The 27,978-nt window shown below is 39.7% G+C and overlaps 3 protein-coding genes across 5 annotated transcripts; 2 read left to right on the top strand and 1 right to left on the bottom strand.

Annotated features, from left to right (window-relative positions):
- Window positions 1-30: 30 nt before the first annotated feature.
- Window positions 31-9,968, bottom strand: capzb (capping actin protein of muscle Z-line subunit beta). The gene is made up of 9 exons (XM_088424109.1): window positions 9,736-9,968; window positions 5,509-5,598; window positions 3,899-4,020; window positions 3,448-3,561; window positions 3,228-3,369; window positions 3,003-3,119; window positions 2,853-2,918; window positions 2,683-2,759; window positions 31-968 (listed from the first exon to the last, which is right to left on the bottom strand). The coding sequence occupies exons 1-9, from the start codon at window positions 9,736-9,738 to the stop codon at window positions 881-883; spliced, it is 819 nt and encodes a 272-aa protein (XP_088280235.1). The 5' UTR covers window positions 9,739-9,968; the 3' UTR covers window positions 31-880.
- A 726-nt stretch (window positions 9,969-10,694) lies between these two features.
- On the top strand, window positions 10,695-14,935 carry LOC148418814 (MICOS complex subunit Mic10-like). The gene is made up of 4 exons (XM_088423697.1): window positions 10,695-10,770; window positions 14,481-14,528; window positions 14,603-14,712; window positions 14,788-14,935. Exons 1-4 carry the CDS (start codon window positions 10,710-10,712, stop codon window positions 14,797-14,799), a joined length of 231 nt encoding a protein of 76 aa, XP_088279823.1. The 5' UTR covers window positions 10,695-10,709; the 3' UTR covers window positions 14,800-14,935.
- A 1,580-nt stretch (window positions 14,936-16,515) lies between these two features.
- Window positions 16,516-25,487, top strand: nbl1 (NBL1, DAN family BMP antagonist). Of its 3 annotated transcripts, XM_088423808.1 has the most exons (5): window positions 17,951-18,206; window positions 18,304-18,325; window positions 20,042-20,222; window positions 22,857-22,968; window positions 24,934-25,487. In XM_088423808.1, the coding sequence occupies exons 3-5, from the start codon at window positions 20,050-20,052 to the stop codon at window positions 25,204-25,206; spliced, it is 558 nt and encodes a 185-aa protein (XP_088279934.1). In that variant the 5' UTR covers window positions 17,951-18,206; window positions 18,304-18,325; window positions 20,042-20,049; the 3' UTR covers window positions 25,207-25,487. The 3 variants fall into 3 exon arrangements, with proteins under 3 accessions (XP_088279935.1, XP_088279934.1, XP_088279933.1); XM_088423809.1 differs by lacking the exons at window positions 17,951-18,206; window positions 18,304-18,325 and adding an exon at window positions 16,516-16,655; XM_088423807.1 differs by lacking the exon at window positions 18,304-18,325 and having other exon boundaries at window positions 17,952-18,206.
- The last annotated feature ends 2,491 nt before the right edge of the window (window positions 25,488-27,978 follow it).

Genomic DNA, 27,978 nt, shown 5'->3' with positions numbered 1-27,978 from the left:
AGCTCTCCTAATAAGTAGTCAAAAAAACAGTAGCTTTTTTTTCCTTTTATTGTTGCTGGAGGCTCTAATACAATATGAATCATAAGCTTTACAAAATTAAAACAAGAACAAAATACAAAGTTTCCCCTCCAAAATGGAAACAAAGGTTTCCACTGACACAAAAACTGTGACCCCCAACAAAGACATAGAAGGTGAGAAGAGTTAAGATACTGTAAAGAGGGGCAGGGGGTTAAACTGTCATGTTATACACATTGTGGCAAGGTGAGGGGGGAGGGGGTCATTATTATGGCGGCAAGTATTTCCACTGACTGCAGCTCCTCGCTCACACACGGGCTCACATGCATGCCGACAGATGACGAGTAAAAATCTTCCGACACAAGGCAAAAGCCTCCGTGTGAAGGGAAGACTAAAATGACATTTATCAATTTAGAAATAAATTGAGGGTGGGAGTAAGGGGGTGCAAGGAATAAACGTGATGTACATCATGATGACAATGACACACAGCCTGTGCATGTTTTGACTCCTCAACTGAGAGGAAATAAAGAACGTTCCATTCGAAATGACTGAGAACATTGCAGAGGGGAGGGATTAGTACTACCCTCGCACTGCACGATTATCGTTAACCGTCATAACGCTCGATATCGTACGTTTTATCACATGGAAGGGGAGTGTGAGTGAATGGCTTCAGAACATGGAAAGATACGTGAAAACAAAACGTGACAAGAAAAAGGGGGAGAGAAAAGCTAAGCACTTTCTCCTTTTTTTTATTTGTTTTTTGCCCCCTCACAAATAAACAATTGAGTGCTGCATGGAGGAGGCAGTGGTGAGGGAGATGAAAAAAAAAAGATGGCAGAGAGAAACGGACACAACAGTAGCATCTCTAGCTTTGGTTTTTCAGTTTGAGCGCCTTGAACAGTTCGCTTTGGAGAGCCTCCTGCTTTGACTTGTCAGCCAGAGATGTAACACTCCTGTGAGGGCGACACACACGACACGACAGTCCGTCAGTGTGAGCTTACCAAAAGACGAAAATTCCTGTAAGAATGTTAGTCAAGTGTCTAAGTATTGTTTCGCGTTCGCATGTTTCCACACTGCAAACACCTTGGCCAATCATTTGAAGATTGTTCCTCAGACGGCTTTAAATACACCAAAATGGAGTTAGAACATTGCATTTTAGATGAAGACGCCTTTTACTTCTTGACAGACACCAACTGTGACTAAACAAAGTTAATAAAGAAGAAATTCAATGCAATTATTTTTACGTGGTCAGCACACAAACTCATGGCAATTTACAATAACTAATATTATAATGAACGGCGGTCATTTTAGGCATTTCAAGGTTTTGACGCCAGAACTCAGCATCAGTCCTACTCAGCGTTTAGTATTTCCCACACACGTGCACACTCCTCATGCCAGGCGGTACCTCCGACCCTAGTCAATGAAGATCTGACGCTGGGTGAGGACCTGCGACAGCTCCCTCTGGAGCTGCCGGTACTTTTGGTTATCGGGCAAAGACTCAATAGATCTGGAGCATAGACAAGAGGTGGAGTGGGAGGGAGGTGTTTATAGGTTGGACAGGAAAGATGTCGAGAATGGAAAGCAATTTTTAAGAAAAAAAAATATTGAGAGGTCGAGATTGGGGAAGATGAGATGCTGTACATAGAAACACATATTTAAAAAAATTACGCAGGGATGCTAACAGCTTGATGGAAGCCCAGGAGGAGGATATCAGTGCAACTCCCAACATTATGAATTTCTAATCGATTCTTTCCGTTTTAAACGACAAACAAACCTAAGTACGAATATTGCCATTATCCTTGCAATGAAAATGTGTTTTATTTGAATCAAATATTGTTTGAAACACAACAAACCCTCTGTAAAATCGGGATGAATTGCAACTCAATACCAGTCTGTGTTGTATAAATGGTAAATTTCACAAGAAGAGGAAAGCAGCACTCTTGATACCAGTGTATGGACCTGTATGTAATAGTGCCAGTTGTTAATACAGCATGTCTGTGTTATCTTCATACAAACAAGACAAAAATCAAGTGAAGTTTGCATGTATTTGTCACATCTCCTAAACCAGTGGTTGTCAAAGTGGGATCCATGAAATAATTTGGGTGTTTTGGAATTGATTTAGTTTATCTTATAACAGTTAGATTTGTGCCCTGTTGGGCTTAGTCTTTGTTTTTGGCGCCGCCTCTGGCCTGCTGTTGATAGTGTATTGATAGTGCGCTGTCTGTATACCTAGATAGAAGCCATTGTAACATCTAGGTAGGACAGAACATTGGGTAAATAATTAAAAAAAATAAAAAAATCAACCAGTTTAATATATTTTTTTAAATTTAATAACTTTTAAATGTTATCAAAATGTGTTTTTGTTTGTTTTGTTTCCACAAACATTTGCAATGGCAGCTACACAAGGGCCCTTTGTTGTTTTGCTATGAGAGGGATCTTTTGACGTCTGTAATGTTGGGAGTTGTCCCGAGTTTGACTCCTCGAGTTTGACTCCAGGGCATACCAGGAAATCATGAGGGTAGCCACCTCTGTATATAAAACTTCCAGCAGATATTGTACAATGTAAGGAAAAAAAGTAAAGAGTATTACCAAAAGACGCAGCGGTTGCCGCTGACTGTTGTTGCTTTTCAAAGGAAACAAGAGTGCACACAGCCTTAAAATCCTTACCTAAGTCCGTTGACAATATCCTTGGTCTTCCCAAAGTAGATATCATTCAGTGTGGAGCGAATCTTGTTCTCCATTTCCTACAACAGGACATGTCAAGACATGCCAATGCTTAATGTGTATAAGCTTTGTGCAGGAGGTAAAAATGGATCAATCTCCTCTACGTTACTGACTTCAACAAGGCGGCCAATGTTGGCAATGTGGGGTGAGGACTCTCCAACAGTGTCGTCTTTTTCCGTCTGCAGAGAGAAAAAAAAAAGCGAGTTGATGCGTGGCAGCGCTCCAGCGGGTCTAGATGCTGAAGCTCAAGGTTGGCACCGTACTTGTCGCGTGAGGCTACCGCCCAAATTCATGGTGCCAGAGTCGCTCTTAGTCGTCTGAAGCCACAACATGACGGTGGAGGTGAGTTTATAGTGAGCGTTGCGTCCGCTGGACTTCTCCTGAACACGTCAGAAAAATAAAAAAGATCAAATGGTGTTTCTGAGATTTTCTCTCTTGTGTAATTCGGCAAATTTACAAAAACAGAACATTTGAGATTTGAATCGTACCTGCACCTCCACCACATGGATGGAGTCCCAACACCCTTTGATCTTTTTGGATCCATCTCCGGCCTTTTTGATGAGAATGACGCCGGCAAAGCCGTGGTCCAAATCCCACAAGTACACCGATGAGACCCCACCCTCAAAGTATCTACAGACAAATGTTGGCGTTGCAAGAGTGTCAATACGTGTTTGTTTTTGAGTGTGTGTTGACTTCATTTCAACTCACAGGTCTCTGTACTGGTCAAAGGCGTTGTTAGCTTCGACCTCCAGTTTTCTCAAACGAGATGAAGGCATGGCACCATCTTCAATGGGAGGGTCATACTTATTACTCCACGGGGACCTTAAGTACCAGAAAGTACAACACGATGAGTGTTGGGAGTACACCAAACTTTGTGAATCATAAGAAATAAGAATCGTGTAAATGTGTTTATTTAATTAAACATTTTTCTCTTGCTCATTGAAAAACAAAAAATCATAGTATAGGTAAAATATGTCCAAAATGTTTATTTTTAATATTGAGATCAGCATATCTGCATATGATGAAACAAAATATAAAGAGAGAAAAGCCCCTTTTAGCATGTTCATATCGCAGTCAAAATGCATTATGTAATGATGGTAATCTGCTGAGTTGAGACACTTAGTTATTTTTAAGTCTGTTTTGCAGTTTTTCTCTTTACCTGTAGGAGTCACCATCCCGATTGTAATCACAGAGCAGATAGTCTTTCCCCACCACCTTGTCACGGGCAATCTTCAGGGGCTGGTCGACTGAGGAGAGAAGGTCCTCACACAGACTGGGCACCTGGACACAAAAACAGAGAGACAAAGCTTAACAATGTTTTTTCTTTTTTTTTCTTTTAGCAAATCAACACAACGTGGCTGCATCTCAAAGAGAGAGCAAGGGCCAAACTGACAGTTAAAAAGGAAATGAAAACTCCCAGGATTCTGGTAACAAGATTACACACGAGAAAAGAATACCTCCATTTATGGCAAGAAATGGTCCAATGTCCGTTATTGACATTCCAGCTTCCCTTAATAAGTAGAGGGGGAATAAAATATCAGGAGGAAACATTATATCTTGGGGATAAGGGGGTACAAATTACTTCTCACAGACTGACATGAATCCTCCATGTCCACTGCATCATTGCACAAACACAAAAGAGGCCCTGTTTTACTTAAAAAGGATCCCACATTCCCAGTACCAAACACACATATGTACATAAGGGCACATACACACACCTGACACCAGGCTGGGTAAAAAAGGAAAGGGAGTGAGTGTTCACAGGAAAGAAATGTGACTTCCAAACTCCCGCTACAAGCTGGAGCCAAGATGGCGGAACTCTAAAGTTATGGGCATCTATGTTAGCTTAAAAAAAAGTGATTGGCAGCAACGATAATAATCGCTAACTAGCATACACAGAGGGACAGATGAGGGGAGAGCACTGATGCCAAGGGAGAGAAAGGTCAAAGGTGAAGGGCGAATAAGGTGAGCGGAGGCTGGAATGTAAGACAGAAAAAAAGCTGTCACATTGAAAGCGTGACTTTGTTTATTTTGGAATTATGTATTACCCTCGGTATGGGTTACTCTGGTAAAACGCACCCATACAATCTTATTTTCTCATGAAAAAAAATGCTGTTGAGTGTACATAGGGAAGGAGGAAGTGCAAGAAGTACTTGCTTGACAATGTTTTCCCTGACTTACATGCGTGACTTACATCCATCATCTTGCCATATGCTTACTGGGACTCAACGTCTGTAAGTATATACACCGTTCGTAATAATATATTGAGATATTATTTGCATAAATCCAGACACACTGTACACAGTGAGATCTTATTTGGAAAGCACAATGAGATGTGTCTATCGCCGCAAAACAATTTCCTGTGTGAAGCGAATCAAATATTGTACATATGACATCCACTGAGTCTTTCACAATATCCCTAACTTATCATGAACACTGTATGTTGATAATGTTTCTATACCGTAGAGATATTCGATATCCCTTTTTCAAATAGTATCGCTGAGGATCGCCTTAATTAATGGTGGCAGTCAATATCGTGATCCAAATTTGATTAATTGTGCAGCCCTATGTTTTTTGTTTTTAAAATTTGAGCATGCCTGTTTTCCGCTATTTGTTTTCTCACGTTTATAATATAGGTGGTCTAATCATTTGTAAGCACTATGACTTGCCACGCAATGAGAGTTTTGCAGTATTTGAAAACTTTGACCTGAGACTACTACTACTACACAGAAGGCAGATAAATCCACCAGGAAGAGCAGAGTAACTCACCAGATCAATGAGATCACTGAGGTTTTTCTCAATCTGTTGAGGCGGCAGACGCCTCATCAAGTCCAGGGCACAGTCTAACTGCTGTTCACTCTGAAAAGCACAATTGGCACAAGTCAAATTCATACTATTATAAGACACATTTACTCATCTAAAGTTAGTTAGCTTCATAGTAACTGATGTAATTCTCAGCAAAGAATGGTGAAGAACAACTACAATCTGTGCAAGTGTGGAAGCATGATTCCTGTAAAAGAAAAATTAACACACGCACTCTTTGCAGGCCAAGTGCTGCTTGCCCTGTTAGAGTGCACTCACAACATTTCTAGCTCAGCATGAATAGCACTCACATCTTGTCACGTGAGTATTTTCACAGTGAAAAATGAATTAGCAAATGGAGTCTTCCCAAGCTGTCCTTCAGTGTGGTCCGGGCTTCACTGTTGTTATTCAGAAAGTTGTGATAAAGGAAAAGGAGTAGGTGGGTTTTTTTTTTCTTTTTCTTTTTTTTTAAGCCGGACCATTTTTGGTGACTACGCAAAACAAAATAGTTGAACAAGACCCATCTAGTTTAATAAATACAGTGTATAATCCACTCCTTTTTAGGTCACATGAGACTTTTTTTTTCTAATGTGTTTGTTTACTTGGGACATGAATAAAGTTACCGATAAACTATTGGTCTGGCAGCTCTGCTTTCCTGTTTATCTCATCGAGTGGTGATTTCAGTGTAATCATACCAGTGGAGTCAATTTGATGACTGGGTTTTGTTTGTATTCTAGACTAAATTAATAAGGATTAATGTCCAAAGCACTCCAACAGGTGCTTAGATGGCATCTGACCACTTTAGCTCGCTAGATACAGGTGACCATTCTATTGTTCTTCTGCTCCTTCTGATGAGCATGTTTAGACAACCACACAGTAATAAAAGACAGTGAGACACACATGAAGGACCATTTCACAAATGACTCAGTAAGATGCAGCAATTAGTCATAATTTAGTTTTAACACAGTGACTATCTTTGCTATTTATTTTCCTACACGATCATGTTTTCATTCACACCTCCTTTCAATAACAATGGAACCTAATTTTGCGTCAAAATGCAATAAAGCTCAATTTAGTTAAAATACACTGAGTACTTGATCGTATAATGGAAGACTTGTTAGGATAATTAATTCTAAAATAATTTGATAGAGGCAGCCCGAAATCTGACATCAGAATGAAAAAGGGTCTCGTATGAGTGGAAATGAGAACATGAATACACAGAAAAGTCACTCCCGGAGGGATTCTCTTCCGATCTTTAAATATGCAGTGGAACTCAGGGCAGACCAGCCACAACACGAAACCCTGGGGAATGTGGAGGAAGACATACAGTACTGTAGGTTTCTATGTAAAAGTCAAAGCGCAAAAGACAACAGCGAAACTTCTGTCGATTACCACAGTTTAGGGGGGTTGAAAGACTTCTGAACTGATCATATAGTGTTTGTACTTGGTACCTCTTTTGTCACAAAATGATCAAATCAAAACACAAACCAAGTACGTTTTAATCGGTCTGCTGAAGTGAAATTATAATACATGATTCAATTTAACCTTTGAAAGTAGTGTCATTAAAAAAGTCACAGAAAACTTAATCACAGGTACAGAAGTAATGCTGATGCTGGCTGACCTGATTTTGGCAGTCATCCTGCATTCTTAGTTGTGTGTGTATGTGTGTGTGTGTGTGTGTGTGTGTGTGTGTGTTCCCACAAAATCAGGCTTGTTTCTGAAAATGAAGATTGATATATTCAAATTGTCCACAAATGGATTTTTTTTTTATTGCAATCTTTTTTGTACTGTTGCTATCCGTGTGTGTGATTTTTAATGTTAAATTATCGGAATGGGAAATCTGGTTTAGGATTTTTTATCAAATAAAAGATCAATTGCCATTTGGTGTGACCTAGCTGTGACAAAACGTTTTCTCGTGGACATTACACCTAAAATGCATTTGGACAAATACAATAGATTACATTTTGATGGTTTAACCGTTTTTCTCAATATAAAAAGGAACAAAAGCAACACTGTCGGACTTCCAAGTTGAATACGCTCTGTTAGCATTACTGGGCAGGCAGACTGGCTTTGCAAAAACAATCGTGATAATCTTTTTATCTTCAGACTTCATCTCTTCTCATATTTGATTTATATTTTACCCCAAATAAACGAGCATAAAAGTGGAGTTTTGTGTTGGTAACTCAACAATGTCATAGACTGCTTTGTCATGTATGCGAAGTGTCATCAGCAGTAGATGAACGTCATGAGAAATGATGAATTTGAGGAGCAATCTTAACATTACATTACAGTATATTTACATTAAATTCATAGAGTACATGATTACTCAAAAAAACATTTCAATATTTTTACCTTTTTAAACTTGAAACGAACTCTGTTGTGACACAACTTGTTTGAATCCATGCATGAAAGTAACTTAAACATACCTCGATACCAATCTCCACGACAAATACCCGGTTATGTGAAAACGCATACACATATATGTTGGTTCACCCGAAAAAAATCATTTTTGCAATGAAAGGTCTCATGCATTTTGCTAATAAAGATGCGCTACACTTCACTTTTTAATCACAGATTAATATGAAATTAAAACTAATCTTTACCTTAAAACAATAGATTTGATGTATGGTACTGGTATGGCTTAGCAGCACCTGGCCGGATCTCGCTTTGCAACTGAAAATGTGATTTTTTTTGTTGTGAAAATCCATGTGTTTCGAACTGGGATTCTTGTTTGGCTGTTACGCGACAATTGATTCCAAATTATTTTATTAAGTAGATAGAATTATTTTCTGCATGATAAATTATGTTGGTCACCAATGACCATTCATGGTTTGTTTGAGAGTTTCACATGAATTAAACTTAAAAATAGATATAGAAGTATGGCATTAAAAAAGACGAACTCATTTAATCGTCCAAATAATGAATTTACTTTCTTCCATACCAAAATATACTCATGCAGCTGGCCAATGGTCAAAGATGTCACAGAGGGAGGGCCTGACTTCTCTAAACATTTTGACCAAAGTTGACCCTTAACAAAACACTTGTTTCAAGCTAATGTCAAATTCACAGCAATGTTTCTTTTTGCCTCGTCTTAAAACTCTCTCACAGCTGATGCGTCAGGCTATCCCATGAGACACCTGCGTCTCTTTTGACATTGTGTTTAGCAGCGCTCCCGTATACGTGTAAACACTGGCTCAGAGCAACAACTTTGGGGTCATAGGTGGAGCTGGGCCAGCAAGATGGATGAAGTGTGGCTCGGGAGAGCGGGCGACTGGGGAGAAGAGACAGCTGCTTGTACCATTTCGGGCAGAGGACAATTTAGGACCATATGAAAGTGTAAACTTTGGGGAATGGTGGTGCAGTATTTAATTCACTGAATGCCCTGAAGAGGAAATTCACTATCGCCTGTAAATTTGTGTTGCACACAGCACAGACAGCCATATATATGCGCAAGCATGCAAGAAATCATGTCAAAAGTGAAAGGGGCGTGGGGTTGGTGCCTTGCTCAAAGACACCTCGACAGAAGTCAGCACACAGACTAGAATTTCCAAAGAAAGTAACTGACATTTTAGTTAGGATGCCCAGTATTAAGAAACACAGACACATAGATGATTTTTTTAAGTCTTGTTTTGGGAAGCTGGCTTTGACAAAAGTAATTTTAAAAACCAAAGTCAATCTGAGAAACGGATCAATTGGGAATGACAGCTTGTCATGGTGGCGAATGGGAGAGCAGTAGTTAGGTCTTAATATAACTACGGGCACCACCTTCGGCTATTTTAACTTGCGTGTACACGAGAAGAGAGCTGAGTTTTGAGCGTGTGTTAAATCGGGACTGCTCTCAAATCCACCTCACCAACTTGTGTCAAATCCAAAACATCCTGTACTAACTTTACGCCTACGGGGTACCAAGCTAAGCTAACAGCTATCTGGCTAACCAGATGCAGGAAGCTGCTATTCTATTGACAACGATTTAAATGTTTTTATTAACGATGCGTTTAAGTTTATAGTAGCGTTGGGCAACGCGTGTTTAAGTTACTGGCAACTTTTGGATAAACTCCAGCTCTTCCTCTCATGTTACTAGCAGCTAGCAGCTATCGCTAACGTTAGCTTAGCGACCATAGCCGTTAGTTAGCTACTAGCCCCAGCAAAAGTCTTCCTCCTCGCTCGCTCCAGCTACAACCGCGCGACCCTTACCATGTCTGCGGTGGTCTCAGCTGGGCAGGGGGGTTACTTTTCACCGGTGACTGTACGCCTTATAGCCTTCGAATGGTTTGTCAAACTGCTTCTCTCGCTTTCTTGTTGTTTTTTTTTTCTGTCCCCCGCGGAAGATGTTTTGTTCGCCTCTCCCTCAGTGAACCCAGCCCTGTCAGCGAAATTCACTTCCTCAACCGGTCTTACAGGAAGGAGAGGCTGCAGTCAGAAAACGGGCCTCGCTTGCATGTCCGGGTCACTTGGGGCTTTCTCCGCTCCAGCCAATAGCGACGAAGCAAGAAAGGCATTGCCAAGTATGGCAAGAGAGGAGTGGTGCACTTGGGCGCCCGTCTGCTGGGCGCTACATTCACACGCAGGCTGGAGCATACTATAAAAATGAAATATAATAATAATAGTAATAAAAATACAATAAATAATTGTATTGTATAAATACAACAATAATGACAATTGTGCATATATAAATATATATATATATATATATATATATATATATATATATATATATATATATATATATATATATATATATATATATATATATATATATATATATATATATATATATATATATATATACACACACACACACAACAGAATGTCTTGGATATAACAAAATAGGGAGCGTTGCTCAAATTGGTGTATATCCGTCCATTATTTTGACCACTTGATCTTGCACTTTTCGTCCATTGATCTTAACTGTTTATTCTTGCATCTATCTATCTATCTATCTATCTATCTATCTATCTATCTATCTATCTATCTATCTATCTATCTATCTATCTATCTATCTATCTATCTATCTATCTATCTATCTATCTATCTATTCATCCATCCATCCATCCATCCATCCATCCATCCATCCATCCATCCACACACTGTACTGTACTGTACTACACTGTGTTGGCCGCGTGAATATCTTATCCCTCGCGAGATTTGGAATTTTAAGAGCACTAAACATGGCGGAGGAATACGGACGGAAGTGGGATCGGTGCTTGGCAGACACCGCGCTGAAAACTGGTCAATTTTCGTTTTAAAATTTCGTAAACATGACTTCACTGTACAATGTTTAGTAGTGTGTATTGGTGGTCCAGGCAAATGTTTTGTGATCATTCGCTTGATCACTGTATCTGTTTTGTGTGTGTGAGACACTGCACTGAGGTCAACTTCATAATAGAAATGCGTTCCCATGAGGAGCTAAGTAAAGATCACAATTCAAGAAACCACAACTCTTTTAACTTACTATCATTCATTTTTTGCTTGCACATTAATCGTATTTTGCAGAGGATGAAGAGGAACCCTATTCTGATGGACTATAGTATGCTGTAGTAAAGTATTAATGACAGTCTTCATTTAACAAGTTACACAGAACAAGCCGAGACAATTTGCCTTGAAATAAACATTTTAAAGACTGACGTGGTTTTTCTTCGTTTTAGGGAGCGGGAAGCCTGATTGTGAAGTCTCCCTTGTTTCAAATGTCTGTTTAGTATATAATGCACATTCGTGACAACCTTGCACCGGAGACTAAGCACATATACGTAATTTGCGTGAAATCCAGCACTCAAATGGGGGTCTTCCTCCAAATCGCATTTTCTCGACTCAAGTGCCCTCACGGAGAACCACTGTGCAACCAATTTCATATATTATTGGGTGCAATTAAAACTTTGCCTCATTCAATTGTTCAAGGTCACAGCAAAGCCCAAACAGACACTCCCTAATCTAATATAAATCACTTGCATACTTCCTGTACACTAGAGACAATAGCATCTGGCTTGTAGCTGCCTTCAATGTGCACTTAGAGCTCTGGCTTGAAGGGAGTGCTGCTCTCAGTTGATTGCCTCCGCTGTGAATGTCTATGAAGGTCATAGTCATTATAATCACTCTTTTGTTTATACATTACAAGAATTGAATTATAGTGGGAGGGTTAGAACTAGACGGGCGGCCCGGTGACGCTGTGGTTAGCACGTCCACCTCACGGTTTAGCGACCCAAGTTCAAATCCACCTCATTCCGGCCTTCCTGTGTGGAGTTAGCATATTTCCCCTAGCCAGCGTGGGTTCTATCCGAGCACTCCGGTTTCCTCTCGCACTCCAAAGACATGCATGGCAGGTGAACTAGACATACTAAATTGTCCTTAGGTGTGATTGGGTGCATTAATTGGAGTTTGCTCTTTGTTCCCAGGAATTAGCTGGCAACCACTTCAGGTTGTCCCCGGCCCAATGCCCGAAGTCAGCTGGGATAGGCGCCAGCAAATCTGCTACCCTTGTGTGGATAAGCAGCTCTAGAAAATTGATTGATGGGTAGAACTAGAACCCATATTTTTTAACCGTTATATTTTTAACATTGTAATAATAATAGGTTGCGCCACTCTTGTTTGAGCAAGTGAGACAAGTTCAGCTTTGGCAGCAGCAACAGTTTTTCATTTATTTTCTTTGTTGTGCTTTTCTTTACTGGATGTTTTATTCAGTAATAGAACTTCATGCAATTTTAGAGGTCACAAATATATTGTGACCAAACTTGGAGGCTCCACTTTAAATGTTTTTGTGTTTGGACTTACATGTGCGCATGAGATGCAGTGTTCCACGTGAATGAGTATGTGTCAACACATTTATAGCAAATATCAGCATGTTTCCACAATGGTTTATGGCATCCTGTACAACAAAATAATACCACGTGTCTCATTAGAGCCAAATATCATCGTGCTATCCTATAAACATAATTGACCATGACATTTTTAACATCATGTTGCAATATCATATAAAAAAAAAATGCAACGTGCTTGGTAAAATTAGTGTTTTTTTTGTCTGCATAGTTTGATTTGAGACAACTAGACTTTGCTTCTTCATTTTATTTTTTTCTTACAAAAACTCAAATATATATATATATATATATATATATATATATATATATATATATATATATATATATATATATATATATATTAGGCAACTATTTCAAGAGAACAGGCTAACGATTTGTGAAAATTGGTAACTTACAGATTATTTGATTGGTCCTGAAAAAGAAAGGACGCACCAAAATAGATTGAATATTTTATTCTGGCAAAGCATCATGTTTAAACAGTAAAATAGTTAAAATTGTTCTTGTGTTCAATAAGAAATGAATAACACTTTTCAAAGGGAGTGTCACTCTATTCCCTTATCTTGAATACTATATATTCAAAGGATGAATCATTCATACTTCCTGGATGAGAGATGCTTTTCTAAACTTTCTCACCTCTGAAATGACTCCAGGTCAAACCTCCTGGACGTCCTGTTGTTTAACAGTCGGACTCATAAATGACGACAAACTAGTTTCTTGTAGCGCCAAGCGCTGCGACCAGCTTGACGGAGAACAAGCCGTGTGTGCACTTAGACAAATGGAAAATGGTGAAATACTTTGACTGGCAAACAATCCACTTGACTCTGCGTGACGCCACCATCGGCTCAATAAAATTCGCTTCTTGCCGGGAGGAAAACATCTGCATTCTTTGAGCTCACTCTCGCAAACTGCCAGCTGTGTGAAAGTTCCTCTCGTTGCCGAAGCAACTCCGTAGAATCTGTGCTGCTAATGCTGTTGGTTAAGATGTATGCGTGATGCGTTTTATGCTATTGACAAAAATATTGTCCGACACGGCTAGCGAAACGTTGCTACGTGCTACCAAAATGAAACGTTTGTTTTGTAACTTCGCTTGTTTGGTTTTGGGTCGTCTTGAATATCGCTTAACCGAATTAAAGATAAACGTCTTAGTGGTGGGATTTCAAGACGATAAACAAATATCTAACAATAGAACACTGTGGACCTGGCGAGAATTTTCAGGCCCGCGGCTTGTATACTTTTTGTTGCCGCACAAATCTTTTCATTATAGCCAGACGAAGACAAGCTGATTCAAAGAGACATGTTGATTTGCGCTCATATTTTCCAATGAGTATTGCTATGAAAATCAGCGCTTGGCACAAGAGCAAAGCGAGCAAGAGGTTGAACCAAACATGAAGCCTGAAGTAGAGCAAAACATTTGTATGAAAAGGATGCATATGGTTTAATGTCGATCGGGGCTGATAATGAAGATGAGCTTTTCTTGTTTGACTTTTCTAAAGCTGTGTAATCGAAAACAGTCCAAAGGGTTCTGGTTGAAGAACATTGGTCATGCTGCATAGCTCTCTGAATCCAATTAAGAGTCAAGAGGGGCCCAAATGGCTCTTTTTATATGTTTTCTGTGCTGGCTGGCCCGCCACTGGGTGCGGCGTGGCCTGCGCATTCCTCCTCAAGGTCCTCTCCGGTCCGAGACAAAACAAGCGGGGTGATTTTTGTGCCACTGCCCGACCCCTTTTCAAGGCTCCACTGCATGGGACCCGCACCGCAACACTGTATTTCTTAGCTACATGTGCAGCCTTGTGACCTGGCCTCTGCCTCAACTCCACACACCCCTTTGGCACCTTTTTACTGTTTTATGCTCTTGTTTCTACAGTGCAAATCTGCCTTCTCTTTCCTTACGGGCCAAGGAGAATCACATGTGAAGTGGATATCATTTCCTTCAAAAATCTTCGAAATATCCTCTCGATATATACATATATACAGTACCAAAGCCAATCGACTTTTTTTCAGATGTCTGTTCCGTATCCTCTGCGCCAGACACTTTGTGACTGGATGAAACATAAGCACACAACCTCAGTGTTTGAGTTGAATCACTGCAGTCAAGCTGTTAATGCCGTGTATTTTTCTTCCGTTTCGCAGTAACAGGCCTGGGCGTGGGGATGTTCTTCTCTGTCCTGCTCTTTAAACGTAAGTCATCAGTGTAAAGAGAAGCAGGCTCTCCTCATTTGACTGATGAATGAACGTTTTTGTTCTCTCCGCAGGACGCACATGGCCTGTCTCGTTGGGTGTAGGTTTGGGTTTAGGCATGGGCTACTCCAATTGCCAGAATGAATTCAGGTCGCCTTACTTTATTCATGGATGTGCGGTAAAGGTGGGAAAAGTGTTCTTGTTGAGGGCTGTTCACAACATGCACGCCTCAGGCTATATGATTTCTGTTTCCTCTCAGGACCAACAGTGAAGGATCAAGGAGGATGCAGATTCACCACAGAAGCATCTGTTTTGTGTTCGCCCTTTTAATGTTGCTCTACCACCTATGCCCACTTTTGCCCCGTTTAGGAGACTCAATATATATTTAATAAAGTGACTAAAGAGGATTCACTGCCTTTGTCTGTCTGGGATCAATGAATCGTTGTTTGGGTGTGGGAGGTAAAATTGTATGTTAATGAGCTTTGAGACTTAACCTCCTGCTGTTTGGGCATGAAAGCCAGGTTCAGCATCTGCAAGCTGCTTGGAGAGATGGAGAAGAAAGAGAAATATTATGAAAAAAAGGCAACGCGAACCGCTTGCTGAGGGTTAAGGATATTTGTCAACGTGTATAAAAACAAAAACAAAATACAAACAAATGCTACTTTTTTTTAATGTACCATTAACATAAGATGTACACGATTTAAATAAAACTAAAGTGTAATCTCAAAATGTGTTGACTTCCAAGTAATTTCAACACAAATTCCCTGAAGAAAACCTGTGAGTGAATTAATTTATTCATGCTGAAGCATTTGCTATCATGAAAGCAGTACTAATATGAATCTAGTGCTTGGTAAATATATCTGTAAGGTATAGACAATTAATTGTATACCTTTATTTCGGTGAGCAACCACATTGTTTCCATTTGTAGTTCTATGATATCATTACATCTTTCCTCTTTGTTGCCGCCACTGGTGACCTTGAGTGCTGTTCTAACACAAGCAGAAGGGGTGCTCAAACCTTTTTAACCCAAGATCTACTTTTCTAGCAGCCAACCTCCCACGATCACAATAACCTTCTGACCTATGACGGGCGGCCATAAAACTAATTAATAGCTAATTAATAACTTCCTCCTTTGCAGTGATATCGCTAACAAAGAGTAACATGACTCAGGCAGGATCCACATTTACCGGGCAGTAACTAATAGGGAAGTGCACTGAACTAAACGGTGTGAATGTGCTGCCTGCCAATCTTCTCCATTATAGTAAAGTAGTCAAATGTTGTGAGAAAGACAGTCATGGCTTCAAAATAAACTGTACTAGAACTATAAGTATGACACAAATAGCTTTTATTTTGAAGTTCCCCCTGGAAACGTGGTATAGTGACAACGGTCAACTTGATCATCTTTTCCTCAAAGAGTAGCTCCCAAACAACAAGATGGGTTTTTTTTCCCTCCACCCTCCCATTTAGTGCGATGTCATGCGGGCAACCAACAAGACTTTGGCAGGCAACCAGTCGATGGTGGTCGAAAATTGAGAGCTCCTGGTCGAAATCAACCTGTTTTCAATGATATGGCCCCTGTGATTTTTTTTTTCTTCAGCCAAATAGTCCCTAACCAACCTAAAGCATTTTTGTATGGAAAAAGAAAGGCTTAAAACAGTGCTGTGCTGTCCATATTCAATCAAATTTGGGACCACATGCATTTATATTTGTTTGACATAAAACAGTATGATGTAGCCTGTGACAACAATGAGTGTGACATTTCTGAGCTGAACTATCTCCCTAAAGATAAAGAAGATTCTCAAAGGACCTAGGATCCCAAATGAAATCGAGCCATGTCCCAATTGTTCTCAACATATATTTGAGGTTTCTGCGTATTGCTAGCCAAAGCATCACGAGGTCGGCAAAGCTTGTGTAACCTCTGGCGACGTATTGCTCTTCATCAAGATTGAGTGCATGTGCTTTGGACCACTCCTGCGTTTGCACACTTGTCCGATTGAAGAGGAAGAAGACGAAGAGCAAATGTTAGTGGGGACGTCGGTTGACGTTTAGCCCCCTGCTGAAGCAGAATGTGCGGAATGTAGAAGAAGGCCTTTTTTTGGAATGGAGCTTGGGTCTTATTGCTAACAGGTGAGTCCAACACTTTCTCATCATAGAAAATGGGTGCTTGATAAAGTGCCGGCTTTGCTTCTTCATTGTGTTTCTCACAGTTGAAGCCCACACATTCCAGCACACAAAAGAATGATGCTGTCAAAGGTCACTAACATCAACAGCAGTGCTTCGCAGAAAGCGCGTCAGATATTGAGGCTATCGCTCATCCCCTGTTCATTGAAATATGTGTTTGCTAATTAAACCGATAAGGCAGCTCATGGACTCCTGCCAGGCTCCACACCTGTGCAGCGCGGGAACTTGGGGCGATGGGTTAGATGAATGTTCAAAGCCACACTAGCCTATTATTCCAAGTACATGACGGTCATTTTCCTTACATTGCAAGTTGTTAGATCTTCGTTTACTTGTATCCACGGATTAGTAATAGCTATAAGTGTGAGATTTTGATAAGCAACATTAATTTGTGCTTGCCGTTATCCTAGCAGTGACTTAGCGGAGGGAATAGCCGTTTGCTTTTGGTTAAATATGACTCCTTTAAAGAAATGTCTGCTAGTTTGCAACATAGGAAGCGATGCCTGGGTCGCACTCCTGAGTATAACTCCATCATTTTTTCTTTCTGGGCAATGGATGAAGATTTAGAAACTTCCTGTAGATATATTGCCGCCATCTGTTAAAGATGGATGCCCCTTCCTGTAATACAGATACCCCATGGAATATTTTTGTAAATGTGCCCCCCCCCCTCCTTTTTTTTTTGCTGGTTCATTATTACATTCATCAAAAAAATGTAAAGATGAATTTACATCGCTCAAACAGTAATTCTCTTTGACAACTTAATTCAATCAGACCTGATTTTTTTTTATGATAGTTTTGTGTAAACTGTAATTAATATTAAAATAAATTACATTATTTAAAACAATGATTTTTTTTTTAATCTTGCTTGGAATGTAATTAGATTATTATATAAGTTTGCCAAATCAATTGTCCGTCGAGTTTGCGTGTGTTTTCATTATTTTCGCTATATTTCGTTTTGGCTCTCCGAAAGTTTCGTGTTGTTAAGTGTGACCATTCCGCGTTATCTGTGTAAATCCCCACCTGTTCTTCGCCTCGGCTTTAACTTTTAAAATAACTTTTTTCCCCCCTCAAACTGGACATGCAAGCCCTCACAGCAGGAGCTCCATCTGCCTGACAGAGGTCTTTTTTTTTTTTTTTTTTTACAACCACAGCTTGGAAAGCGCTTTCAGCGGCCTTTTAACGTGGGCTTGACTCTGGCTGGAAGAGGACGAAAAAAAGAAAGAAAACGAAGGGGAGGGAGGGGAGGGACGCTTCAGGCTGATGGAGCCTGACATGAGATAGAAGCGCTCGGCCCATCTCCTCATCCTCCTCCTTCCTTCCTCGAACCCCGGACATGTTGGTGCAGCTGCCGCTACCGCTGGACGATGTGACCGCTAAATGACTTAGCAGGCTCGGATGTACCACCATAGAGCAGAACACGCTCCTTATTTACCTTAAACAACAATCAAGACATTTTTTTTTATTATTATTTCTGGAGGACCGAGTTGACGCGCAACAACGGTAAGATTAGTGGAGTTAATTTTTCATATTAGCGACTTGTATATTCATCAGCAGGACTTGACCACAATTTTATTTCATTCCTTATTCGCTGACACAGTTCCACGCCGGAAAAGCCAAAGGTGTGAGTTTTTTTCTTCTCAAATCTTAAATATCAATACCATCATGTTAATTTTTGATGCGATTTAGCTTTTTGAGGCTTATGAGGCTTTACATTTAGATTTCATGATATTACTACGACCAACTATGTGCTGTGCAGCGAGAGTGGAACCTCCAAAGTCGAACAAACTAAGTCAACCATCCCTTAGAGTTAAAATCCTACTCAAGTGTCAATTAATTTCGTCAGATTTTTACATATTCACAATTTTTGGCTGGCGGGTGAGGCAAAGTTTTCTGTGTCTTTTTGTATTTTTTCACGCTTCTAAAGCTATTAGGTAAGAGGAGTGTGATGCGAACCATAGAATCAGAAATGGATCAAAATGGATCTTGCATAAACAAAATAATCTCGTTGCTTGGTAAAATATGAAAATATAATTGTTGATAGATGCACAAATTAATGTCACTAATCAGATGCTATCACATGGATTTAGCTGAATGCAAAATGGATAATCACGAACACAAGCGATAGTGTTGCTTCGATCAATTTCTTAAACTGTGTGCTACATATCGTACTGAGGAAAAAAATCCCCAGTATTATCTAAGTTTAGAATGTGAGGAATCAGAGAATAAAAATGTTCAAACTGTGCACAGTGTCTTAAGGATTTTCTATATTTTTAATTTTTTAATCCAGTGAACTGCATCTGGTAAGCACAGTTGAGTTGTATTTAACTTTAAAGTATATTGACTTTGATTTGAACTTTTTAGAACTTTTTCTTTACAAAAATGTGTTAACTAGGAACAATATTTAAGAACGTTAACAAGCATTCGGACACCTTTGATCCGAAAGTCACTTTTTTACCCCCATTTTCTTATGTTCAAAAATCGAGCTGATGTTCATACTGTGCATAATACAGTGGTTCTCAAAAATAAAATAAATGTACTTTTTTGCATTTAAACCTCTGCCCTGTTTATGAACACATTTGTGTATTACGCCACTGTATAATAGTGTTTGCCATAACCGTACTTGCAGAGCCAAGTATTTTTTTAGGTCGTAGATTGTGTAAAAGGTTTTAGAAATCCTGCTGTAGATCAAAGAAAGAATTTGTAATGTAAAGTACAATGTCATGTATACTTTTGTCACTGATCACATTGTGTTGCGCTTAGGATCTTCAGATGTAAATATCACATCGCGATACAGTGTTGTTGTTGGTTTAGAAAAAATGCTTTTAATGTTTTACAGATTTAATGCATGTTTTGCCAAAAGTATTTTTGATATTTGTCCTAATGTGGTTTTTTTTTTTTTACAGTACGCCACTGTTATGGTGTAAAACAATGTACGATGATCTTTTGTGAGCCCCTTCAAGAACAACTATGTACTCGTATTTTAAGCACATTTGAACTGGGTTTGCTACAGAGTACCAAAAGAGCGCAGCAGGAGAAACGTGTTAAAACTTTAGCTTGTAAAGGACTTGACAGGCTGAGGCATTTTTAAAGAGGGAGGTGAGGATATTGCTAGCGAGGTCAGAACGGCTTTCCTTCTTCCATCTCATGGTCTTTTTAGGGACAATGGGAGTGGAGTCCACCCTAATGTTCTCTCTGCAGCTGCTGATTTACATCATTTCGGAGCATGCTTGTGTCAGATGTTAAACATCATAAACAAGGCCAGGCATCTTCAGGAAGTTAGCAGCAGGTTTGTTTGGCGATAGTTGTTAACGCACTGCTGCGTTGCGCCTCTTTAGGTGCAGTCATGTGGCAGAGCCTTCCCATTTGCTGCGCCCTGTTTGCACTGTATGCGGCGGCACCGCCCGCACACATCAACCGCCTGGCGCTGTTCCCTGACAAGAGCGCCTGGTGCGAGGCCAAGAACATCACGCAGATAGTCGGGCACACTGGATGTCAGCCTCGCTCTATTCAAAACAGGTCAGGATCAGACCCCTCCCTCCTCTGTCTATCCTTGCTTCTATCTGATTTTTTCTTTTTAAAATGAGTCATCTCCCGAGGTCCCCCAAAACAAACAAAAAAATTCTACCCCCAAAAAAAGTCATGTGCATGTTTCTCATGTTGAAGGATTTCGTTTGTTGTTGTATTTTGCAAGCATTTTCATGGACTTTTATTGCTTCTCCGATTCTCCATATAAAACTGCTTCCAGTAGAAGTCAGCAAAATCCTATTGAAGAGTCATTTGTAGTATGTTAACCATTTACCACATGCAGTGACATTGTTTTATGAAAAATGGTGGGACACAAACTGCTGGTTTTAGGTAGGATACATACCAGGAAAACTAATATTCTCTCTTACTGTCTAACAAACACCATTTGCGAATCATTATAAAATGTCGCAACCGAATTTAAATTGCATCTATAAAACGTCTTTGTAACAAGTGGGAGCGTTTACACGCTCACAATTTTTGTTTCTCATATTCCATTAAAAAAAGTCCCCAAGTCTCATCAGGCAGTGAGATATGGATTCAAGGGCTTCAGTTTATCCAGAATTATGTCAGAACAATCATACATGTTATGAAAGATGTGTATGGCAAAACAATCACCCGTGTCATTAAAACTTTATGTGGCGCCTTCGGCTTCAAGGCTGGAAAACAGCAAACACATTGCTATTGGAACGTTATACAGCGTACATAAATACAAGAAATAGAAGAAGGTGTAAGTATTCTCAGTTATTTAGGCTTCAAACCTTTTAACGGCAAAGTCAACCCCCCAGTTTTCATTCATATTCTACAGCTGGCCGTTCAGCCAGTTTTTGTCAACTGAAAACGAAAACACGGTTCCTCTGGGTTCAGGTGATGACCAATCATGACACAGCTTGCAAATATCACATGCTTGCGATATATATATTCATCCATTTTCTAGAGCCTTTTACTCTCACAAAGGTCTCAGGCCCGCTGTTGCCATCCCAGCTGAGTTCGGGAAGTAGGCGGGGGACACCCTGAACTTGTTGCCAGTCAATTGCAGGGCACACAGAGACCAACAACCATTCATGCAACCAATAGGTCACTGAGCTGCCACTTTCAAACGTTTTACACCAAATTACCATCACAAACTAATTAGCTCCAAGCCACTTTGATGACATACCGGAAATTAGTCATTGATAGACTTCTCGTTAACATGTTTGATGAGCTTATTTCTGTCCACATTCATCTTTATGATTGTGATTTCAAAATATTTTAAACACAACACGTGATCGTGGTAGTGACAACAGTTTAGCGTTGACAGTGGTCAAAAAGTATTTCCTCTTCCGTTGGAGCAACCCCGAGGCAAAGGGCACACAGTACAGTAATTCCTATTTAGAGGCGTTACAAGTTTCTTGTGAAACAACAACATTTTTAGGCTTTAGGTCAAACTGCAACTTCAATAGATCGCTCATGCCTATTTGTCACATGCGACTGATGCGTTTTTGTCACGTATATTTCTGCTTCGCTTACCTTTCGAGTAAAAGTAAACCAGGTGGTGGGTTTGTTTTTAAACTCAAATGGCCCTTTGAACTAGGAGATATGAATCAGAAAAAAAGGACTGTGATTTAAAAGAAAAATCATTATCAGCTATTTTTGTTTATGTTTACGTTGAACGCTTTGAATTTGGAATTGGAACGATCCGAGTGGGATCATTCATATTTTCCATTATTTTTGAATTTAGCATTTGAGTCTGTGAGTTTGACTATTGTTAAGCGCTTAAATAGGCTTTTTGAGTTTGTTGCTGTGACTGTCAGGGATCTCTGTACACATCAGTGATCACTTACTTACTTGAGCACTTACTGGGAGGAAAATATCTATTTTCAACATTTAAAAATTCTTAATGCACCTTTGCATCAAATTGTTCATTAAGAACCCTCTCCCCCCTCCAAAAAAAAACAAACTGTGACATACTTTACATACATAGTCTTCTCCTACAATATTATTAATACAGCTAAATATTATTCTGAAAAGTCGTTACCACACTTATTTTTTTTTACCCTTTCCAGCGAGCACACATTTTACATTTCAAAAATCGACTGGCACAACACCATGGAAAAATGACACTACATACAGAAATTGGAAAATGTAATTGTGTGTCCATTATTTGGACAAATTCTTCCGCATTCTACTCGTGGTAATTTAGTCAAGGGACCGCACTTTCCTGGAAGTGTGATAACTAAGTTGGTAGCGCCAATTCAATTTTGACACAATGTCACCATCAGAGTGAAATTTCAGCTCCCTGGTGTCTTCATTCAGAGCTTTCGCTTTGATGTCAAATGCTTTTGATGTAAAGATCAAATTGGCCAAAACACTGCACAAACAGATAAACCAAGAGCAAAAAGAGTAAAAAAAAAAAAAAAATGTCAAAGATGATTCATGAGGCTTTATTTACCTTACCCATTATTACTGCCAGCTACATACAGTGGCAGGCAGAACAACGAAATACTCTTCCACTAGATAGCACAGATACCTGTGCCTTTCTTGGCTTCCAGACACATCATCAAATAATGATTCCAATATGTTACTTTTTTTTGGGTCCCACTTGTGTGTGAATGGGACAGGAGATAAGGGCCTGTGTCTTCCTTGCAGAGCTTGCCTGGGCCAGTGTTTCAGCTACAGCGTTCCCAACACTTTCCCACAGTCGACGGAGTCTCTGATTCACTGCGACTCCTGCATGCCTGCCCAGACTCAGTGGGAAGTGGTAAGAGTTACGGCATGTTTGTTAGCTCACATAGAGAGCTGACTTTTTGGTCCTCTCGGGCAAAAACACATCTTCCACACCAGCGTGTTCTTTGCATTCAAAAATGGTGCATTCGTTCCTGTGCTTGTTGACAATGTTAATCCTTGTTAGATGGTTGTCTCTAGCTTATTGCACCAGGAATCCAGTCTTGCGACAACAAAGGCTTTAGCATAAGCACTCAGACTAGGCGGGTGGGGGCACAGGTGAGGTCACCTCATTTTGCAGAGGAAAATTTAGAAAGCAGTAATCGCTTTGCTCCTCATATTGGGTGTACTGTATGTGTGTGTATGTGAGAGAGTGAGTCCAACTCAACTCACTTTTAATTATCCTCAAATGGATGTTTGTATTCGTGGTTATGATTATTGTTGCATGACTTTTAAACGGGGCTGGAAATAACAAAGTCAGATCTCTTGAAAGAGGATACCACTCGCAGTTGCCTTGGCGCTCGTACGAGATGTTGATGAAAGTGCTGAGCGATCATTTTCAATGCACAATGCAAACAGTGAGGGGACGTTGTGTGAGGTCCGCAGCGCCAGTTTAGCTTGTGCAACACCGAGATTCGCTGAGAATTTATACAAGGGAAGTTCCGAAGCGGAACGTGCCAAAAGAGGTCAAATTTGGTCTCCCATCAAATTATGCTACAAATATATGCCTTGAATGTCAAACAAAGCATGGAGTACAGAATGTTTAACATTGGCAAATCTCATTTTTAATGAGGGCAGATAGAACAGGCTGTTTGTGAATGGCGTATACAAAAAGAAAAGTCCACATTTCATTCTAAAAAGTTGTGATTTACCATTAAACTTTACATTTGTTGTAATACATAGATATTATGCTGTTTTGTAGCTCAATGGTTCTCAAATGTGGGTACGAATACCTTTGTGAGTATATGAAGGCAGTGTGTACATGGAATGTAATCAGGATTTCTGCTGGTATCATCAAATCCAATTTATTGCTGTGACACGAACAGTACATTTGTCTTTTCAAATTAAGAGTGAGTTAATTGGAACATAAAGCATTTTGTATTATGTCATTGTGACTCCTTAAAACATATTATGTTACCCAATCTACAAGTATGCATACAGGAGAATCCCCCCTACAGTTTATTAACTAACTAATAACACTAATAACAAATTATACTGTGCATGCAAACAGCAGAATATGTGAACTTGATAACAGAGGGAACAAAAACAGGATGGACTTTTTATGAGGGTATTTTATGAGCACTTGTGGGCTTTCACGTTCAAAACTTTTCCCATATTATTTTGACCGAAAAAAATATTCAACTCAAAGGAATAAAAACGACATCAAAAAAGAATTTCAGTGGTTTATTGGCATGCGCACACCAATGTGTTTGTGTGTACATATATTGAATTTGTTTTGACTTTTTTGCATTTAGTTTTATTAAGTTCAAGAGCAAGTGTTTTTTTCAGTTTTTAATCGCTACTTTTTTGAAAAGGCTTCGTTTGAGGGCTTTCTTTTTTTCTTTACTTTGGTATCAGTTTCAGTTTTATTGGAAGACATATGGAGTGCAAATGATTTTCAAATGATCCACTTTGTATACTTCAGCGGTTCTCAACCTTTTTTCAGTGATGTAATCTGCGTGAAATATCTTTCCCTCCAACGACCCGATAAGAAACTCAAAGTATTTTCATATGAAAAAAAAAAACAATCTTAAAACATGCCATCCGTGTCTGATTTATTAAACTTTGGAACTACATTATTAATGGTATATCTTGGCATATCTTATCAGCAATTCCAGAAGAGAGAGCATGCACGTCATTTGTTTAATTTCTGAAAGTTGCATCACTTATGACAATGTGTATCCAGACAAATCTTAACAAAATATACTGATATACACGATGGCTTTGTGTTGCATTCACCAATCACGTAATTGTAAGATAATGTGTGTTTATGGATGCCCAGGTGACACTCGAGTGCCCAGGAAATGAGGAGATTCCTCGCGTTGAGAAACTTGTGGAGAGAATCTTCCACTGCAGCTGCCAGGCGTGCAGCAAGGAAGGCGCCCAGGAGGGTGCCATGATGCAGTTGTATCCGACAGACAACAGCTTGGACCCCCCACCTTTACCCGACACCGTGAGCGACACTCATTCTCTTCCGCCGTCCCATTCAGACACACACTCCAAGCATGGCCACACACGCGCGGGCAATCACCCTCTTCTACACACGTCAGACTGAGGGTAAGGTTTAGTTCTCCTCTGTTTTGCATCCTTCTTAATAGGTAGTGTTGAAGAAGCACTTTGAAAATATGGATCCACTTTGTGTTAAAAGCTGCAAATGTATTTACAAGTTCATTGTATCCATTTTTCATAGCCATTAACAGAAGAACCTATAAATGCACTGCTTTTGTTTGAGGAAATGTGCGCATTTTTGTATCCCAACACAACCATAGTCTCTTCATGAAATGTGGCATCTACCTTTTATCTGTATTGAGCCAATAAATTCTATTGTCGCCATTACTTTTTTTTTATTCTATGTGCCTGCACACGCCTGCACTGAATCTAGCAGCGGATTTCTGTAAATAACCTATTTTGCTCTACTCCCCCACTTTGATTTCAGGCTTGAATTAACAACTGAACGTCACGTGAGTTCCCCACTAGAGGGCGCTCAAAATTAAGAAAAGCATTGGCCTATGGCGCTCAAGCAGAGGGAGCAAATTTGTATCCAAGGTTTCATTTGATTTTTAAAACTGACAGGCGGGTACGATCATTTGTTGATAGAGAAAAAAAAAATATGCCAAACATACAAATAATAACACACAACTTTGTATTTTTCAAATATAATGACTTAAATCACAAGAGGGACTTTCCTCTGAAGTCATTATTCAGTATGTAAAGAATATAGCTTACCTGCCGTGATTTGTCGTTACCTGTGCCCTGAGCAACTGTGATGTCAGTTTCAGTTGACAGGAAGTGGCAAAATGGCCTTCACCTGAAATGGATTAAAACAAATAGATTTTGCTGTTTCCGTATTCCACCATATCAGTACTAAGTCATGGATGGACCAGTGAAGCTGCATAGAGCACATTTTTGTACAGAAAATGCTTTACTTTACTTGTAATTTCAGTTCAATTGAAGGGAAAATTGATACGTATTTGGTGTGATCGAGGAAACTATAGAAGAGTAAAATCCATTTGCCACAGATACCTATTAAAAATTCATGTACTGCAATCTGCATGGTGCTTAAGAATGAAGTATTTTGGTGTCAGATTGATTTTAATGTGTTCAACTAGTGTCTGAAATGAGCGATTAAATGTTATGTAATTATTTATACGTGTGTGCAGTTTGCATGTTATCCCAGAGCCCACGTAGTTTCTCTCCGGGCATTCCTCCCACATTTCAAAAACATCCATGGCAGGTGTATTGGACATACTAAATTGTCCTTAGGTGTGATTGGGTGCATGAATGGTTTTTCGTCCCGGTGTGCCCTGCGATTCCCTGGCAACCAGTTTAGGGTGTCCTCGACCTACAGCCCGAAGCCTTCTTGGATAGACACCAGCAAGGTTGAGAACCTTGTGAAGATAAGCGGCTATAGAAAATGTAATGATGTATAATTATCTATGATTAGAAAAAAAAAAGAGGAGGTGCTGATGTTCCAACGTACGGCATACCAAAAGGTTACATGTGTGGGTTACCATGCATACCAGTTAAACATGCTGCTCGTCACCAGGAACACCGCATACTGCCTAAACGTGCGCCTAATCTTTCTTGAGGACCTCGATCTGTCCCCGTCATCTATTCCGGGATCTTCTTTTCCGTTTCTCATCAACTCTGTTCCCGGAGACGATTCTTTATCTTTCCCTTTTTCTTCGATGTAATTCCATTTGAGCAGGGACGGACAGACTGTGGGTCTGCGTTGCACGGCAAATTGATCGCCTCCTTATCTCGCCGCCACAAAGCTGACAGACATTGATGCGCACGTCACAGGTTATTGTATCAAAACCTGAGACACGGTGTGATATTGTGCTCTTCTGAATGTTTTCCCCCCTGTAGTGCGTCATGGCAACGGTAATCCTTGAGATATAGCTTTTCTTTGACACTGTCACTCATGGTAGAATCTGGCTAAAGGATTATGAAGACCTCTGAAGGGGTTTTGTACATTTAACCCTTGCGCAGTATTTTAACCATTTTTGGGTCATTTTCTTCCACATCTTTCTTGCGGTATTTTAGCCAAGGGATGGCACACTCCTGGTAGTGGTTGTGCTTTGTTGAACTTTGACATGTCACCATCTGAGTGAAATGTCAGCTCCCTAGTGTTATCTTCCTATGCTTTCCCCTTGATGTGATGTGCATTTGATGTTAGGATCAAAGGATTGGGCAAAATACTGCACAAGGTTTTAAACACGTTACTTTGGAGATATACACGTTTGGCCTGTGTTGGTGGCAACTGTTTGAGAAGGGATGAATCTGCATTTCCCCCCAAACGCAGTACTTGCACAAGGAGGCCGATGGGACCATATTTTTTGTGAGGTGATGGCTGTTTATTAAACTGGCGAGGAGAAAAGGTTTATCAGGCTTTTTGAGCGGGTCACTGGAGTGTAATTTTGGCCATGTTTCCAGGTCCAATTTAAAGGTGATGGGTTGTAAACACAAAAACAAAGCGGTTTTCCTGTGGGCGCTGAGCAACCATAAAATAAATGTAACAGAGTCGTCAAAAGTACTCACGATCGCTAGAAGAAAGTGGTAAATCGAGAATTTTGCGGAAAAAAAGAGAATTCTGAGAGTAAAATCAGAATTCTGTGAATAAAAAACTGTGAATTTTTACTCTATTTTTAATGTATGTGGACTTTTCTGAACAATAAAATGTTAAATAGATATAATTCTGACTTCATTCTCAAAATTCTGACTTCCAATATCAATTTTCACTTCAGTGAATATTGACTTCTCAAAATTCTTGTTTTATTCTACAGATTTCTACATTTGTAAAGTGTTAAATAGAGAATTATAAGGA

Source organism: Hippichthys cyanospilos, chromosome 9, assembly GCF_059441005.1.
Source record: "Hippichthys cyanospilos isolate Australia breed blue-spotted pipefish chromosome 9, RoL_Hcya_1.0, whole genome shotgun sequence".
Classification (NCBI taxonomy): domain Eukaryota; kingdom Metazoa; phylum Chordata; class Actinopteri; order Syngnathiformes; family Syngnathidae; genus Hippichthys; species Hippichthys cyanospilos.
This window is presented reverse-complemented; position numbering and strand designations above follow the sequence as displayed.

Coding starts and splice junctions, on each gene's coding strand:
- capzb (XM_088424109.1), bottom strand. Junction 3,370..3,447: donor TTTGACCAGTACAGAGACCT/GTGAGTTGAAAT, acceptor ATTTGTCTGTAG/ATACTTTGAGGGTGGGGTCT. Junction 969..2,682: donor GATATTGTCAACGGACTTAG/GTAAGGATTTTA, acceptor TCGCCCTCACAG/GAGTGTTACATCTCTGGCTG.
- nbl1 (XM_088423809.1), top strand. CDS start 20,050: ATGTGGCAGAGCCTTCCCATTTGCTGCGCCCTGTTTGCACTGTATGCG. Junction 20,223..22,856: donor CCTCGCTCTATTCAAAACAG/GTCAGGATCAGA, acceptor TCTTCCTTGCAG/AGCTTGCCTGGGCCAGTGTT. Junction 22,969..24,933: donor CCCAGACTCAGTGGGAAGTG/GTAAGAGTTACG, acceptor ATGGATGCCCAG/GTGACACTCGAGTGCCCAGG.
- LOC148418814 (XM_088423697.1), top strand. CDS start 10,710: ATGGCGGAGGAATACGGACGGAAGTGGGATCGGTGCTTGGCAGACACC. Junction 10,771..14,480: donor AGACACCGCGCTGAAAACTG/GTCAATTTTCGT, acceptor TCCGTTTCGCAG/TAACAGGCCTGGGCGTGGGG. Junction 14,529..14,602: donor CTCTGTCCTGCTCTTTAAAC/GTAAGTCATCAG, acceptor TTCTCTCCGCAG/GACGCACATGGCCTGTCTCG.